General features: G+C 45.9%; 1 protein-coding gene across 2 annotated transcripts in view; it reads right to left on the bottom strand.

The window, feature by feature from the left end:
- GRIA3 (glutamate ionotropic receptor AMPA type subunit 3) overlaps nucleotides 1-18,037 on the bottom strand; it is a 189,087-nt gene that overhangs the window by 133,116 nt on the left and 37,934 nt on the right. For both annotated transcript variants that reach the window (XM_066640006.1, XM_066640005.1), the window contains exon 3: nucleotides 2,959-3,198. In XM_066640006.1, the coding sequence (XP_066496103.1) occupies nucleotides 2,959-3,198 (240 nt within the window). The remainder of the gene's footprint in view (nucleotides 1-2,958; nucleotides 3,199-18,037) is intronic.

Raw genomic sequence — 18,037 nt, 5'->3', positions numbered from 1 at the left:
ACTATAAGGAAAAAGATGACTAGTTGAGCTTTTGATCTGGGGCTTTGATTCTGAAGGCCCAATTCTATCCAAATTTCCAGTACAATACAGGTGCAATGCAGCCCCAAGGCTTGGAAACAAATATTCCCTGACCTTGAGGAGGTCTTGATGACTGCTCCCGCCCCCCCCAACTCAGGATTCAACACAAAGAACCACAGCTAGTTTCATGTCATTAGGTAGGGCATTTGTCATAGGTTAAACAGTACTTCAACAGCCATTGCAGAGTTTTAATTCTTGAGGTGTTTGTCCCCCCTCTCCCCCCCAACGCCTTGCACCAAGTAAATTATTGTAACAAAAATGCTCGGAAACAAATTCCAGCCAGGAAGAATTCGCTTAACAGTCCCCACCGCCTCACCAATTGTTCCATTCAAACAGCACCAAGCAAGCTAATAACATTGAAAGAGAGAGAGAAGAGGTATTTAAATGATAATGTATCTCACAAACTGGCTCCGTGTTCTCTGCCAGTAGTGTATCTGCCCCAAAGCAGCTGAGAATCAATGGTACAAATTATTAAAAAGTGTGACAGTTCCAGGTGGTTCTCTCGCCCCCCTCCAAATCTTCAACGATTCCTTGGCACCGACATATGCGCAGTCTGTTATTTCTCTATCCAAGGCAAGCAGTCATTTACCACTATTACTGGGGAAACTCCTGAGATGCTCCCTCATTTGAAGACCCATCACAATAGATTAGACAGGCCTCTAAAATTGGCAAACGCACGCTGTCAAATGCAATTACTACTCCGGAGGAGATGAAACTGAGGTGAAATTTCTCAGAAGGTAGCAAGCTCATTCTGCAACTCCCACTGGCTCGGATCTTCAAAAGAACACAAGAACTGCGTCCTGGTGGACTGCCACGCACTCTCCCTCTCCCGAAGGGTTACTGGTTTTGATCAGGGCCCATTACAAACCTCTAAACAAGGTAAAAAAAAATAGGCAAAAGTAGAAAGTGAGCTTCTGCGTGGCATTAGAAACACACATTGATGCACAGACTGTGCAAATTGTTCTCCCTGATATGCTAGATGTCTACAAGCAGGGCGTTATACCTGAAGCCCCCTGCCTGCTGTCTGAGGTAGTATGGTCCAGATGGACATCCAATGTTCCCAGGCAGCTGCCGCTGCCCCCTCAAGAGAAGGGAACTTTCCTCCCTTTCCCCCGAGTAAGGTAAGTAGCCCCACAATGGGGCTACTCAATTCTACAGCAGCTCTGGAGCTGGTGCAGAATCAAAGAGTTCTGTGTTGGGCCACGCAGCCTGACGTGGGACTCAGGATTCAGTGGTGCTGAGCTTTACTGGTCCCACTTCCTCCCCTCCCTGCTCCCTCCCCCTACCATGTTTCCTCTCCACCCTCTGCACACCCTTCCTAGTGATGGCATCTGGCCTGGACACCTTTAAAAGGGGATTGGACAAGGTATTGGAGGAAAAATCCATTACGGGGTACAAGCCGTGATGTGTATGCGCAACCTCCTGATTTTAGAAATGGGCTATGTCAGAAGGCCAGATGCAAGGGAGGGCACCAGGATGAGGTCTCTTGTTATCTGGTGTGCTCCCTGGGGCATTAGGTGGGCCGCTGTGAGATACAGGAAGCTGGACTAGATGGGCCTATGGCCTGATCCAGTGGGGCTGTTCTTATGTTCTTAACTACAATTCCCAGGAAGCTTTGCAGGTCTCTTGTTATCTGGTGTGCTCCCTGGAGCATTTGGTGGGCTGCTGTGAGATCCAGGAAGCTGGACTAGATGGGCCTCTGGCCTGATCCAGCAGGGCTGTTCTTATGTTCTTAACTACAATTCCCAGGAAGCCTTGCAGGTCTCTTGTTCTCTGGTGTGCTCCCTGGGGCATTTGGTGGGCCGCTGTGAGATACAGGAAGCTGGACTAGATGGGCCTCTGGCCTGATCCAGCAGGGCTGTTCTTATGTTCTTAACTACAATTCCCAGGAAGCCTTGCAGGTCTCTTGTTCTCTGGTGTGCTCCCTGGGGCATTTGGTGGGCCGCTGTGAGATACTGGAAGCTGGACTAGATGGGCCTATGGCCTGATCCAGCAGGGCTGTTCTTATGTTCTTAACTACAATTCCCAGGAGGCCTTGCAGGTCTCTTGTTATCTGGTGTGCTCCCTGGGGCATTTGGTGGGCCACTGTGAGATACAGGAAGCTGGACTAGATGGGCCTATGGCCTGATCCAGTGGGGCTGTTCTTACGTTCCTATGTTCTTATGTTCCCCCACATCAGAATGCCTTCCCCTGCCTCCTCCCATGTCCCCATTAACCTCTCCGTGGCCCAGTGGTCTGGGCGAGTGCTGGGAGGTGGAACGTGGGCCCAGAGCCTGAGCTGGCCCAGCATGGGCTCACGCTAGGCTAGCTCCAGTGCTGGGCCCCGGTAAGGGGGCAGTGCACGCGAACAGCAAGCCGGTGCATACGGGTCTGAATTGGGCCCTTCATCACTTCATCTGTGGTTTGCAACAACTTGTTTCACATTACATGAGGGACAAGTGGTAATGCCCAAGATAGTGGGCATTGCTTAAAAAAAAAAAAAAGCTATTGTTTTACCTCATCACTCTAACTTGGTGGCCATGCAAAATGCCATATCTTCATTTTAGTTCCTGGTCATGGTCCGCACCGAGCTTCCCCCTCCACCTCTCAGGAAACCACTTTGAAAAGGGAGCCAAGGGTTGGGGTACCAACCCTCATTCTCTGAGATGGCGGATTGCCAAGCTTCATTGCAACAGCCGTTGTTCATTCATTCCACATCCCTCCTTTGCTGTGCTGACACAATTGGATGGGCCAAACAGCAACACCCAGGCCAGGTTTAGCGTGGGAGGGGTGTCAGCTGCTGACCCCCTCTAGAGACTGTTAAACAATCCTAGATGAAAGCAAACACACTCTATGTTGCATTTAGGAAAGAGGAAACAAGCTGAAAAGGGTTATCCTTACCTCTTTCTGTGTCATACAGGTAAACAAACTTTTCCCAGTTGTAATAAGTCAGAAGGCTCAAGATGGCTCCCTTCAGGGCTGGCCGCATTTGAATGACAAACTGCACATCGGCATCTGTTGGGAAACTGGGGGTGATGAAGGAGGTGTGCAGGGCCCCACAGAACGAGGTGAGAGTGTTCATTGACATCTGGTCATAGAATCCAAAGATGGCATAGACTCCCCTGGAAAACTGCGAACAGACTAAGAAACAGAAGAACAAAATGGTTACAAACCAGAGAAGGGCCAAGAAGGTGTCTTAACAATGCATTGAAAATACACAGCAATGTGGCAGTGATGATGCGACTCGCTTGGTTATTGGGTGAAGATAATAGCTTCTTGCTTTAAGAGAGCAAGAAAAGAACAGAATGACCCATAAACTTGTTCCCCCGGAATCCCTACAGTACCATTAAAAAGGTACCCACTTAAACACCTCTTACTCCAAGCCTGATGAATGGAATTTATCAACTCATACATGAATATGCTCTTCTGCAAATTCATTTTTGATGATCTATGCTATCTGAAAGAACATTTTAGAGCCACAATCTTCATTGGTGTGTTTAGAAACCAACCATTTCCTAGTAATGATATATTTTACTGCACAAGATACATGGAGGCATAATTGCATGAGACAGAGGCTACAACCTCTGCAGTAAATACATGATATTGCGTTCCCAAGTACCATTCTTAAAGCATTCAGTACTTCCACAAATCATAATATTTAGATTCTTAAAGCCTGGGTAAGGAATTTAAGGGGGGGGGGGGGAGAGAGAGAGAGATTCCCCACAGTAGCTCCTTGACACAGCAACAGAGGTAACTTCTTAAAAGAGCTGCTGCTTTGGGACTGGTGGGAAGCTCTTACGACCTCCAGGAAATTCAACTGCAAAAATATAAAGCCATTGAAAAAAGGGGTTTTATTCTTAAGTACACATCACAAATGGGTACTAAACCAAATTGGATGCACACATATTCAAATGGGGAGTGGGTGATTTGAGGAACAGGCAGATCTCTGTCAAGCTCACAAACAGAATAAAGACCACATTGGATGTAAAATAAAATAAAAAAAATCAGCAGCCAGAAATAAGACAGAACAGAAGCCAGGAATGTTTTTTTCTTCCCTGAGGTCTGACACAAGCATTAAATCCACGACTCCAACTCTATATGCCAGAAAGAAATAAACATATAAGATTTTTCAACATTGTAACACACACACACACACACACACACACACACACACACACACACACACACACACACACACTATGCACTACCTTCCAGGCAAAACAGCAGTGCGGGAAAGACAAAAAAGAGGGCAAAGAAGCATAATCCTTACTCTTCTCACTCATCACTCTCTGGGGACAGCCACAGTTCAGTCATAAGGGTCACACTTTTCCTACACAAGCGCCCAGGTTCCATTTCTTTACAAAATTTAGCATCCCATCCTTCAGAATGGCCCAGAATGGCTTAGCACCAGGCAGGCTATCCTGGGGAGAGAGAACCCCACATATGGGGAGTCACCACCGAGAATTCCTTTCCATGGTCATCACTAGGTTGGGCAGGTTTTCTAACTGACAGGTTCTGGGCACCACCTTTGGTCCTGTGAATGAGCAGCCCAATCTCAAATCCATCACATCTCCTTTCCCTATTCCATTCTAAACCAAGCACGCATTGGCATGCCACCCCCCACCCCTCCACTTAGCCTTGAAGGAGACATTGAGGCTGTATTTTTGACCAGCCAAGAGTTGGCAATTGTGACCTTGCCAGACCCCCATCTTGGAACATCACTAGGCCTGTCCTCTTGAATCTGAGGTTTGAGGAATCTTCTCACCTGGCAACCCCAATCAGCCTCCCATCTAAAGCTTGGGCAGTTAGGCTGCAATTCTAGACACATTTACCTGGGAGTAAGTCCCACTGAACCCAATGGGACTTCTTTCTAAGCAGACATGCATAGAATTATACTGGGAGACCATGATCTCCAAATTTTGGCAGATCCACATGGACAGTCTTTAAGAAACAAAAAAGACCCCATTCCAAGACCTTGAAGAGCAGATGTCACTCATGTAAAAAAGTGCAGAGTAGATGGTCTTCAGACCATCTCTTTTTAAAGCTCCTCTATATGTTCACCACCGTTTATGGCTTTGATGCAGGTAGTAGATTGTGGTCAGCTGCAGCAGCTGTACCACGCAAAGAGCATTTGCATGGTGGGACAACAGAGGGAGAACTTTCTGTTGCATCCTTTGTGGCATTCAGCGACTATGAACAAACACAGAGCACAACTGGTGTGTTGGCATCCTTCAGTCTCAGAAGACTCTGGTATCGCGCTCTGAATGGTGTTTCTGGAACAGCGTCTAGTGTGGCTGAAAAGACCGATTCGGGATTGACAATCCCTTCCACACTGAGAGCAAATGTAGTCTGTCCCTTGTCTGTCTCCCTGGCTGTGGGCCTCCCTTCTTTGCCTCAGTCTGTTGGGCAAGTGTCTCTTCAAACTGGGAGAGGCCATGCTGCACAGCCTGCCTCCAAGCAGGATGCTCAAAAGCCAAGGTTTCCCATCTGTTGAAGTCCATTCCTAAGGCCTTCAGATCCCTCTTGCAGATATCCTGCAAGAGCACAACTACCATGCCAACTTTCCTTAGTACCAAAGGACATGTACAGACAGACAAGTAGAGAAACTCTGTCCTCCTTGAGACTTCAGAGCACAGACAATTTTAACAGCCACCGATGCCATCCGTTAAAGCTAATTCCCAGAGTCAGCCTGAATATCAACCCATCGCTGATGGATCACAATCTGGGAGAGGGTACTCTGCATCCTTTGGGTGGACAACAGCCCCAATATTGACCACTGGCCTCTCCAGGCAGTGCTGAAAAAGACCCCCAGCAGAAACCCTGCAGAGCTGTGACCAGTCAATGTAGTACTAACCAACACTGTACAAAACAGCTTCATGACATATTAATTCCTATTAATTAGAATTGCTGCACAGCTTCCTATCATTTCAGGACCATACACAAATAATCCTCTTCAGAGCTGGCAATGATTTAGACAACATCTACCATCCCATATATGCAGAGATCTTACCAGCAGTGGTTTTATAATATATTATATAAATAGAAGACAGAGATTGCTGGAGGGGTTACATCTGGCTTGCTTAAGGAACCAGTTCTGATGTTGGCGGGAATGAATGCCTGCAAATCAGTCCCCCCTACCCCACCCCCCAAGTTCAAGGAGGATGCTAAGCACATCAGGAAATCCAGTTAGGTTCCAAAGATATATGTCCACAGCTATTCTGAAAACAGAGAAACCTTTGCTGCATTTGAGCTCGGTAATCATCCCACTCTCCACAGAATTATTCCCATGGACTTGATGTGGGTTATTTCCATTGCGGAGCCATTCTTTCCCTGCCTCCGTGCTGTTCATGAATAAAGAAATCCAGCTTTAAATCATTTCATCTCCAGTGGAAGTATGTCATAGACAGCCTGGGAAATGCATAAATGGGTCGCTAAATCAACAGCTCCGGTAAATCACGATGGAGACAACAGCTATATAATTATTCTTTAAAAGAAACTCGGGCCTCAGCAGGCTCATCTCAATCATTACTGCTCCTTAGAAATGCTTTCTTTTTTTATTCACTTAAGCTTAATCTTTTAGAGTGAGAAAAATAAAATACACACAACAACAGGATAAAATGTGGGGTTTTTTTTAGATTCCTCAATACCTCTTATCTATTGACTTGGTTTTTGTTTACAAAGGTTACCCTTACAAATGCTGAACAACATAATTCAGGATTTTGCCCTAATCAACTCCTAAAGGTTGAATCTAAATTTGGGGGAGAATTATAGAACCTGTTGCTCTCCTCCTCTTTTTTTATAAGAGAACTTCTTTACCCAGCGGGCAATTAGTCTGTGGAACTCCTTGACTCAGGATGTGGTGACAGTGTCTGGCCTAGATGCCTTTAAAAGGGGATTGGACAGATTGATGGAGTTAAAGTCCATCACAGGTTACAAGCCATGATGGCTATGTGCAATCTCCTGGTTTTAATAGTAGGCTACCTCAGAATACCAGCTGTAAGGAAGTGGCAATAGGATGCAGGTACTGAGGCATCTAGTGGGCCAGTGTGAGATACAAGTAGCTGGACTAGATGGACCTTTGGCCTGATTCAGTGGGGCTCTGCTTACAACAACCACCATTCAAAGGGTGCCTCTTTTTCCAGTTAGCAGGTTCAAACAGTGGCATCCTCCTTCACAATGTGCATTTGCTGTTGCATTCCTGAGCTCTGCACACAAAGGCCACACTCATGCCACACCACAGCGAGGCAGGACGCTGTCCTTTTCTTGCCGCCTGCCCGTGAAACTGAAAATTAGGCAGAAGTTTTGGGGCAAACTCATGCGTGAAATTGGTACTTTCATCTGCAACCTGCCAGAACTGAACAAAAGCTCATCAAACCCTCTCTGCCTTCCAGCTCATCCCTCAATTTCAGACACTCAGGGATCCCTCATCCATTTCCAAACACATCTGTGTGCTGTTCACTCATCTAGGTAGTTGGGGGCTTCTCTCCTCCCAGCTGGAGGGGGGAGGGGAGAAGGGTCCAAACCTATAATTTTAAATTTTTCTCCCAATAACAACATGGAAAATGTTTTTGAAAATAACCACAGAATGAGCAAAGAGGTCATTGAGCTATTAAAAATCTGTGCAGTATAGAATCACAGCACTGAATGTCATCATGTCCCACAATTGAGACATACAAAATTATGCAGGGGATGGACAGAGTGGATAGGGAGATGCTCTTTACACTCTCACCAGAACCAGGGGACATCCACTAAAATTGAGTGTTGGGCGGGTTAGGACAGACAAAAGAAAATATTTCTTTACTCAGCGCGTGGTCGGTCTGTGGAACTCCTTGCCACAGGATGTGGTGCTGGCGTCTAGCCTAGACGCCTTTAAAAGGGGATTGGACGAGTTTCTGGAGGAAAAATCCATTATGGGGTATAAGCCATGATGTGTATGCGCAACCTCCTGATTTTAGGAATGGGTTAAGTCAGAATGCCAGATGTAGGGGAGAGCACCAGGATGAGGTCTCTTGTTATCTGGTGTGCTCCCTGGGGCATTTGGTGGGCCGCTGTGAGATACAGGAAGCTGGACTAGATGGGCCTATGGCCTGATCCAGTGGGGCTGTTCTTATGTTCTTATGTTCTTATGTTAATGATATCTAGTACAACCCTCTTCCTGTAGCAGCAAATTCTCCTAAAGCAGCAGTTCCCAAAGTCCTACTTGGACTTTGAGACCACAGGTAAGCAGTTGCAGGGCGGGCTGGGGCGAGGGGGATCGCGGCACTATGGGAACCCAGGGACTTTCCCCCTTACCTGGGGGGGGGTGTGTGTGCTGGCCTCAGGAGGGTCCAGGAGGCCCACAGCCCCATCACGGGTCTCCTCAATGTTTGAAATTGCTCTGTTTAGGGATCAGAGTGCATTTCTGGTTTTTTATTTTTAATATATTAGACTTGATGCTACCAAATATGGCTGCATGTGGGGAAATGTGACAGATCTGTACTTCTACCAGACCACTCTGTATATGCTTTGAACAATGATAGTCAATGGGGCTTACTCCTGAGTAAGTGCGGATAGGATTGCAGTCCTTGGGATATTTGGGGAATTTTTTTTTAATAGATCAGCAACTGCTTGGGAGAGTTACAAGGGTTCTTCTTTATTTTAAATAAATGTTTAAACTTATACTTATTGTAAACTTTTGATTTACTTAATTTATTTGATTTTCTCTTAAGGGGAGGGACGTCAATTTTTCCTGCCTGACGATGTCACGTCTGGCCCTGACATCATTTACAGGTTAATGACAACACTTCCAGTGGGTCCCAACAGATTGTCATTCAAAAAAAGTGGGTCCTGGTGCTAAAACGTTTGCGAACCACTGATCTAGCAGCATGCATAAGGCCCCTAGTTTGATCCGTGACATTGCCAATTGATCAGCTTTTACAACACTGTTGTAGATACCAGGAACCTTCCCCCTGTGCTTTGCCACAAAGCAATGAGCCTTCTAATTTTAAAACATGCAGGGATCAGCATTTTGGAAGGCTAATGCCTGTGAAAGGGAGAAAGAAATGTTGAGTTCTGCCAACATTGCCTGGGACGACAGTCTGTAGGAGTGTTACAGAAAGCCCAAAATGAAGGTTGGAGGATTAGAGCAGATTAAAGGTAAAAGAAGAAAAGGAACCACCGGGCTATTAATTAATATTTTTCTTTTCCTGGTCTATTTTAACACAAATTCCTGACTTTATCGGTGGATCTTAAATGCACACTATGGAGAGCAGGTATTAATTAGAAGAGCTCGCAATTAGGAACGCTGCCAGATTTCAGGTAGGCAGCGCAAGTGAGCAGATCAGGGCTTTTGCCGCGGCTTGGAGAGCCAAACAGCTGAGGAGGGAGCAAACAGCTCGATCTCATTTTCCATTCCGGTCAAGCACAGCTTTCTGCTGTCAGCCGGGCGAGCAGGTCTCATTAATTCCCAAGGTCTTAAAAAAAAAAAAAAAAAAAAAAAGGGAGGAGGACAACCAGCCAGTTGTGAACGCTTCCCTCCCTCCCAACATGCTCAGATGAAAATGGGCCACGGATTTATGCCCTCACCAACAAGCAAGGCCAGGTCAATATGCTGCAAAACTGGTAAAGGGTTTCAGCCAAAGGACACGCTGAAGCCCAAGACAGAGGCAGGAAGCAGGTGTGACAAATTCTGCGGTTGATCTTTCCGGTTGATTTCCCAGAATCCATTGCTGGAGCCTGCTGGTTTTGGCACATGTGACCATCCCCCACAACCATCACAAGCCTCATTAAGTCTTCCAAAAAGCCTCCAGGTGCTCCTCCAGATGCTCATGAGCTTTGTTTTTAAGACTTGTATACCCCCACCTCTCTTTTAAGGAGCTCAGCAGAAGGGTGGCTCAAGATTTCCTGGTGCCTCTGGCAAAGCACAAAATCCATCTGCCTGGCTCAGTGGTGCAATTGCAGCCACTTGGCCTTCTGCTGCCTCACTTAGCAACATGAGTGTGTGTGTCCCCACCTGCACAATAACAGTTGTTTGGATTTGACTTGGAACAGGGCAGACAGAACAGAAAACAAGGCAGAGGATTGAAGGGAGCTCCAGCATCTCCCCACCACGTCCCTCCTTTCAAATCCAAATGGTGGAGGCAGATGGGTGCTTAATTCACTGAACCAAGCAGCAGTGGAGCATGGAGAGCTGACAAACAAGCGCAAGATGCCCCCCCGCACGATGATTATTCACCACCTGAGTCGACTGGCTCTGTTAGAGGGTGGCCTTGGAACTCAGGGAAACATTAATGGTTCTCTCCTCCCAGTCTGTCCTCACAACAACCCTGTGAGGTACGTTAGACTGATAGAAAGGCAGTGCCAGTCTTGCCGGTTTTCTTGACAGGGGCCACCCCCTCAGTTGCTGCCCCCGACCCAGAAATAATTGTAGAGATGTCATTGTCACCATAATTCTGCACCACCTCCTTTTCCCCTTTGGGAAAAAAGGGCATCCCTCAGACATGATCAGGAACTGGGCCGGAAGTGGCTGCAGGAGCCTCTGTCGGTGTGGTTCCACGATGATCTGAGGTGATGTCATCTGAGTGATGCCATTAACCTGGAAGTGATGTCATGGCTGGAAGTGACATCATCAATTTAGGCTTCAAACCTAAGCCACAATCATCCAAAGGTCCCATTACACAGCGCTATTATCTTGTTATTTTCTATGCTGTTACTTTGCAGAGCTCAAAATTCAAACATTCCAGCTCAGAAGTCAAAGCAAAACATAGACTTGGATCCTTCTCCAACCACACAGTCCTCCCCCCTTTCCAGTACCCCATCTTCTCACTTATTCAGGCCAAAGCACCACGCTGAAAAGTTCCTCAATGCAGAAAAGAGCCGCTGGCCCAGAGAACATTGCCAGGCAGGCCAGATGTTGCCAGCTCGTTGTGTATACACCAGGTGATTTCTCTCTCCATTGCATTATTAATTTTTCCGTGCGTGTGCCCTGACTGCAGTGTACACCATATGCTAGATCAATACCCTAAATAATAAGCAAACAGTTAAACAAGAATTTTATAGCATAAGGGGGGGGGAAGAAAAAGAAAAATCAATTGGCAATGTCAGGCACCTGCTGGACTAAGGATCTAATATACAACTCTAGGCTTATTTCCATTAAAAGAATACTTGGATACAATGTTCTCTATTGCAACCATGGATCAATTCTGGAATATATATTGCAGTGGGCCGGTTCCAGAGGGAAAGATCAGTTAATGTCATTCGAACAGCTAACTGCTCCAGAAGTCTGCTAAAGCGCACTGGTTTGCAAAATAGACTCTGACTTAATAGTTTCTTTGCTGATGAGCAGAAATTAAGACGGCAGGTTTTCCTGACTTGAGAAGTGAATGCTTGAATCATGATGCCATTGAAGCAGGAGGGCAACAGATCAAGAATAGGTAGACACTGTCAGCAACTATTCCTTGTCTCCTTGAAGGAACAACTAACAAGGAAGGAACAAGGAGGAAGAAACAAGGAGCCCAAGACTCCTTGAAGGAACAACTAACACAGAGATGCATCAGTGACAAGAGGGGGAAAGGATAGGATTGGGTTCTAAGTTTAAGTATGTGTCATTGGAACAATCATGTATGATTCTCCATTTATCCCTGCCTCCACCCTCCTCATCGTCTTCTGTCATCTCCCTTGTGAAAACATCTAGATTGTAATCTCTTAGGGGCAGGGACTCATGTTTGCACTCTACATGAGTGGTTCTCAACCTCTAGGAATCCACAGACCAATGGGGCAAAAATTGGCATCGTTGTGGACCACATGTGTCTGGGGTCTGGTCTCTGCCAGCTCTGGTGATCTGTCCCCCAACGCTCCCCTACAGACTATCAGAGAGAACTGAGAACGGACGGCCCGCAGCCACAGCTGACACTTCAGTGGTTATGGCTGTGGGAAGTCCATTCTCCACACTCATTGGTGGTCCAAGGGAGATTGCTTGCTCAGTGAGACACTAGAAGTGATCAAGCTGGTTTTTTTTCCTGGACCACTTCTCAGGGTCTCACGCACCACCTGTGGTCCATGGACCACAGATTGGGAACCAGTGCTCTACATAAAATGCAATAATACACTGATGGGGTTATCTAAATATAAACCTATAAGTGCCACCTCTTGACTTTTCCTAGTGTTATCAGTATCTAAGGGGGGGGGGGGAGAAGCACTGGGAGAAATGACTCTGCCCTTCCCCAAAATTCACGATTTTGGCTGCATTCCCAAAGACGCAGTGGAGACTTCCAAGCATGCTCAGAAGCCTTCAATGCTACTAGGCAAACCAAGATGTGGAGACGTAATACCTCTTGGTTGAACCGTGTTGATTTCTCCTGGTTCAAATATAGATCCCAGCATTCTTTGGACCAAATTCAACAACCTTGAGCCAGAGACTCTTATCAGTTTGAGACTTCACCCTCAGAAAATAAATCAGTGAACAAGTCCAGATGCCTTTTCTTTTCTCTCCCCTTATTCCTACCACACAAAATGTGGAATGTGGCAGTCATTAGTCAGATGAAGGCTGTCAAAATCATCAAGTCATAAATCCTCAAGCCACTACAGAACAACACACTTTAATATGTTCAGCACAACCTACTATCTGAGAAAACCACCCACAACAACTCGTGTGCCCACAGAATAGGACACAACAGCGAGATGGCATTTCTGTCACTCAAAGCAGAGAACAAGAGCCCATCCTTTGGTTGAGTTGGCCAACAATCCTTTTCAAGCAAGGGAGGATCCAAAGAATGGCATCAAAATCCGAGCACTCAAGGAGACCATTTTCTACATCCCAAGAACAAATTTCACTCATTACGTTCACAAGAAAAGAAAATGATTTTTTTTCCTCAGGTAAATTATGCATAATCGGTATTTATCCAGCTTGGTTAATTGACACATAACAAAGGAGATGGCTGGCGCACTGCTGAGTTTTACACACAGCAAAAACCAGGCAGGAGATGGTACAATGAGCATCTGATTGAGAAAAGAAAAAGTCAGAACTGCATTCAAGATGCACCTCACATTTTCAGAAGCGGCCAAGAAGTCAATGCGCACACACATCTTATGGCCAGAATACCAGTGCAGTGGGTGGGGCTGAATTTTAACTTGGCAGACCTCAGTTCCAATCCTCTCCCAGACATGACACTCAATGGGAAGCCTAGGAAATTCTCTCCTCTATTTTACAATGCTGTTCTTGCACTTGAGCCACCAATGTTGACCTTTGACCAAATCCCTGGTCTCTGTTTCGTTAATGAAGATCACTGGATGACCAGAGATTCTCTCCGGGTTGGTCCTAACTTAGGGGGTCATTTGGGCACAAGCATTGTTGGTCACCCTTTATAGGCATGTGAGCACATGCACCAGTTCCATTCGACCTCATCTGCCCAGAAGAGTTCTCTTTTGTCACCTGTTCAGGAGCTGTGGTGGGGATCTGGCACCCAGGAATTTTAAAATAGTACTTGCTGCTCTGACCCCCACTATACCACAGGGCTGCTTACTGGGCAGTGGCAGCAGCCAGCCAGGTTGGCTGTGGGCTCTTGGCATGTGTTCAACCAGACCTCATCCCTGCACTCTCTCGTTCTCCTCTTTCACATGAGCATGTGCAGAAGACAGCAACCAAAATGGGCTGGGGCACCTCCCCTTTGAGGAAAGGTTTCAGTGTTTGGTGCTCTTTGGTCTGGAAGGTGCCTGAGACATGACTGAGGTCACAAGCCTAAGCAGGTCTACTCAGAAGAAAGTTCTATTTTGTTCAATGGGGTTTACTCTCAGGAAAGTGTGGTTAGGACTGCAGCCTCAGACATAAAAAAATTATGGCGGGGATAGATAGACTGGATAGAGGGATGTTCTTTTCCATCACACAGAACACCAGAACCAGGGGACATCCACTAAAATTGAGTGCCGGGAGAGTTAGAACACACAAAAGAAAATATTAATTGATGGAATTCCTTGCCACAGGATGTGGTGATAGCACCTGGCTTAGATGTCTTTAAAAGGGGATTGGGCAGATTTATAGAGAAAAGACCATCACAGGACACAAAACATGTTGGGTATACACAACTTCCTGGTTTCAGAAGTTAGACTGTCTCTGAATGATAGGTGCAAGGGAATGGCAACAGGATATAGGCATCTTGTTGTTTTGTGTGCTCCCTGAGGCATCTGGTTGACACGAGATAACAGGAACCTGGGCTAGATGGGCCATGGGTCTGATCCAACAGGGCTTCTCTAATGTTAATGTTGTCAGCATGAACATGGAATATATACCGGATTGAACTCGGCACCTTCCACATGCCAAGCAGGTGCTACAGCCCCATCCTCTAATCTTGAGTTTTGCAAGGTCCCAACTTTCTGATTTACAAGCTGGACAGAGTGTTTTTGTCCTACATGAGGCCGAGATATCCTTCCAGAGCACCCTTGTGTGGTTAATAGGGAGCGTTCAGCTCTTCAGACAGATTAACAGGTAGAGTGAAGTGTCTTCCAACACAGAGGGGCAAGAGATCTCATTTCCCAAGAACTGCCCATTTCTGAGGAACAGAAAGAGGTTTATGAGCCATTGTTGCTATCTTCGCGGGGGCGTTTTAAGCTCTCTGTGAACAAATCTTGAACCTTTTATTCTTAGCCAGCCAGCGTATTATCAGTCCGTGCAAACCCTTCTATGCGCAACAATGGCAAGAGAACTACTAATGCAACAGAAATGAACCAAATGCATTTTTTCCTCTCTTTTTAGAGTTAGCAATTATGTAAAGTACTGACTCAATAGAGTTCAGTCTGCCAGTAGGCAATGACAGAACTGCACACAAGAACAACAAGACCAAGAGAGAGGAAGACCAAATGTTAAACAGATTCCATCTGGAACGTGCCAGGATAAGAGTAGCATTGGAGGGATTTGTACCTGGGAGGCACATTTTGACAGGCAGGATCAGGTAAATCAGGCCATGCCAACAGACAGCTCTACTGTGGCTCAGCAGAAAAGCACTTTTTCATGCAAAAAAACCCCCCAAGGCTCAATCCGTGGCATCTGCAGATCAGACTCTGATTGATTCCCAGGCCTGAAATTCTCAAGTGTTTCTATCAGTCGGTAAAGACAAGGCTGAACTAGGGGGATCAATGGTCAGACTCAAGAAAAGGAAGCTTCATAGGTTGATCTCCAGCCTCCCCATATGAGAACAGCCTCTAGGCAACTGTTGTTGGTGCAACATCCATAATGGAAACGGCTAACATCAAGATTCTGTTAAAGCAACATATGGATTCATATCCCCAGTGTGTAGCTCAGAAGAGTAGCTACGTCATTTGACACCCGGGCCCATAAATTTTTGTCACCCTATAGTAGTTGGCAACCTTCAGTCTTGAAAGACTATGGTATCGCGCTCTGAAAGGTGGTTCTGGAACAGCGTCTAGTGTGGCTGAAAAGGCCGATTCGGGAGTGACAATCCCTTCCACACTGGGAGCAAGTGCAGTGTGTCCCTGGCCTGTCTCCCTGGCTATGGGCCTTCCTTCTTTGCCTCTTTGCCTCAGACTGTTGGCCAAGTGTCTCTTCAAACTGGGAAAGGCCATGTTGCACAGCCTGCCTCCAAGTGGGCCACTCAGAGGCCAGGGTTTCCCACTTGTTGAGGTCCACTCCTAAGGCCTTCAGATCCCTCTTGCAGATGTCCTTGTATCACAGCTGTGGTCTACCTGTAGGGCGCTTTCCTTGCACGAGTTCTCCATAGAGGAGATCCTTTGGGATCCGGCCATCATCCATTCTCACAACATGACCAAGCCAACGCAGGCGTCTCTGTTTCAGTAGTGCTAGGGATTCCAGCACGTTCCAGGACTGTGTTCCAGTCCTGTGTTCCAGTCCAGGACACGTTCCAGGACTGTGTCACCCTATATGACCTAATTAATTGATTAATTAATTATATTGTTTAATTATATCATTTAATTAATTATATTGTTTAATTCATTCATTCACTTTTTATACCACCCTTCCTCTAAGCAGCTCAGAGTAGTGTACATGGTTCCTCCCCTTATTTTGTCCTCACAACAACCCTGTGAGGTAGGTGAGACAGAAATAGTAATAGTCATGACATGGAATGAATAATAATAATGGCCAGAAAAATAAATGCAGTGAATATTTCCCCACAAGCAATGGATGAAATTCTGCATCAAATGGTATATAACATGATGGCATTATTCCTAAAATTTCCAGAATTTTGGTCACTAGGGTGACACCCCCCTCCCCTGGGATATCTCATTGGTCTGTTTTGAGTTAAGGCAGTGGTTCTCAAACTTTTAACACTGGGACCCACTTTTTAGAATGAAAATCTGTCCAGGACCCACCAGAAGTGATGTCATGGCTGGAAGTGACATCATCAAGCAAAATAAAATAATTATAAATGATTAAAGAAAAACAGATAAATAAGGGAAAGCCAGCCCTGTTTAACCAAGTGAATTTTTTCTGTAGCCTGCCTGCAATAACACCCCCCCCACACACACAAAGCAGTGAGATTTTCAGCCCTCCCCAGTGCCTACCTTACCAGCTCAAGCCTCTGGTTTATTCATTGGGGGGGGGGGGGGTTGCTGCCTGCAATAACACCCCCTTACAAAAAAAAAAACCAGGGAGATTTTCAGCCCTCCCCAGTGCCCATCTTACCAGCTCAAGCCTCTGGTTTATTCTTTGGGCAGGGGGGCTGCCTTCTGGAGCATTTGTTGAGCTCCACTTTCATCAGATGGGGATCATGCAGCTAGCCCCTTTGCCTGACTTGACCAGGAGCCAAGGCATGTTTGCTTACTCACGAGTAAATGCAACCAGTAAAGTGTGGCTTACTTTCACTTTCCATAGGACTCAATACATTTGTCTGCTTGGAGGGAGGGACTTCCTTCTTGGGTGTTTTTGGGGGGCTGCTTTCATTGGATAGGAACCATTCTGGTATCACTGGATTTCGCTCAGCCTGCCCTTTCCGACGAACTATGGCAAGTTTGCCTACTCATGAGTAAACACGCAATATGGCTCAGTATCACTTTCCATAGGGTTCCATGCATTTTTTTTGTTTCTGGTTTTTTGGCCATAACTTTTGATGGAAATGAGATATTTCAATCAGGTTTTTTCCATTGCATTCCGCCAGAAATTCCACATCCAACGGTATATGGCATGATGGGGTTACTCCTAACCTTCACGATGTTAGCTATGTGGGGGCATTTGTGGTGTTACACCACCTCAAGGGTGGTACCCGGGGCAGACCGCCCCCTGCTAGCTACCCCACTGGTGTAGCTTCTAGGCATTGGTATTGCTAGGGTGTGTGCATGGGGGGGGGTTGTGGACTGCACTGGGTGATGCACTCAGAGGTATGTGTGTGTGGCCACTACTAGCCAAAATTGTGATATCTTGGTATTTTCAAATAGTATCATCATGTTATATATCATTTGATGTAGAATTTCATGCAGAATCCAATGAAACAAACTGTGTTGAATTATTTGCATTCTATTGAAGGTTATGGACAAATAACCAGAAAATAAAAACACAACTGCTTTATGGAACAAAAAGTAGATTTCTATAACACAAAACTGATCAATGTGACCAATTGTTCCAAGAGCCAATGAGGTGTTATAAAGAAGGTGTTATTACAACATAGCTGGGTTTTTGTTGGTTACTGATTTGTTTGGTGTTCTGTACTGTTATATATTTAAATAAATGAAGTTAATGGAGGATTACACCAACCCTAGAGATGCCACTGCATTCAGGTTGGAAGCATGATATGGTAATTTGTTCTGTATAGCCTGGTATGGGAGGAGGTCCTTACCATGGAGATGACACAATAAGCTCTCATATGGGGTGATACAAACCCTAATGATGCCTCTGTTTCTAGATAGCAGACCTTATAGGCCACTAGTCTGTCTACTTCAGTATTGTCAGTCCTGACTAGCAGTTCTCCTGGATTTCAGGGAGAGATTTCTCTCTGCCCTAGTTGGAGATGGTGGGAACTGAACTTGGGGACCATCTGAA

Source organism: Tiliqua scincoides, chromosome 12, assembly GCF_035046505.1.
Source record: "Tiliqua scincoides isolate rTilSci1 chromosome 12, rTilSci1.hap2, whole genome shotgun sequence".
Lineage (NCBI taxonomy): Eukaryota > Metazoa > Chordata > Lepidosauria > Squamata > Scincidae > Tiliqua > Tiliqua scincoides.
Note: the sequence above shows the minus strand (reverse complement) of the source record. Positions and strands in the feature narration are given on the sequence as shown.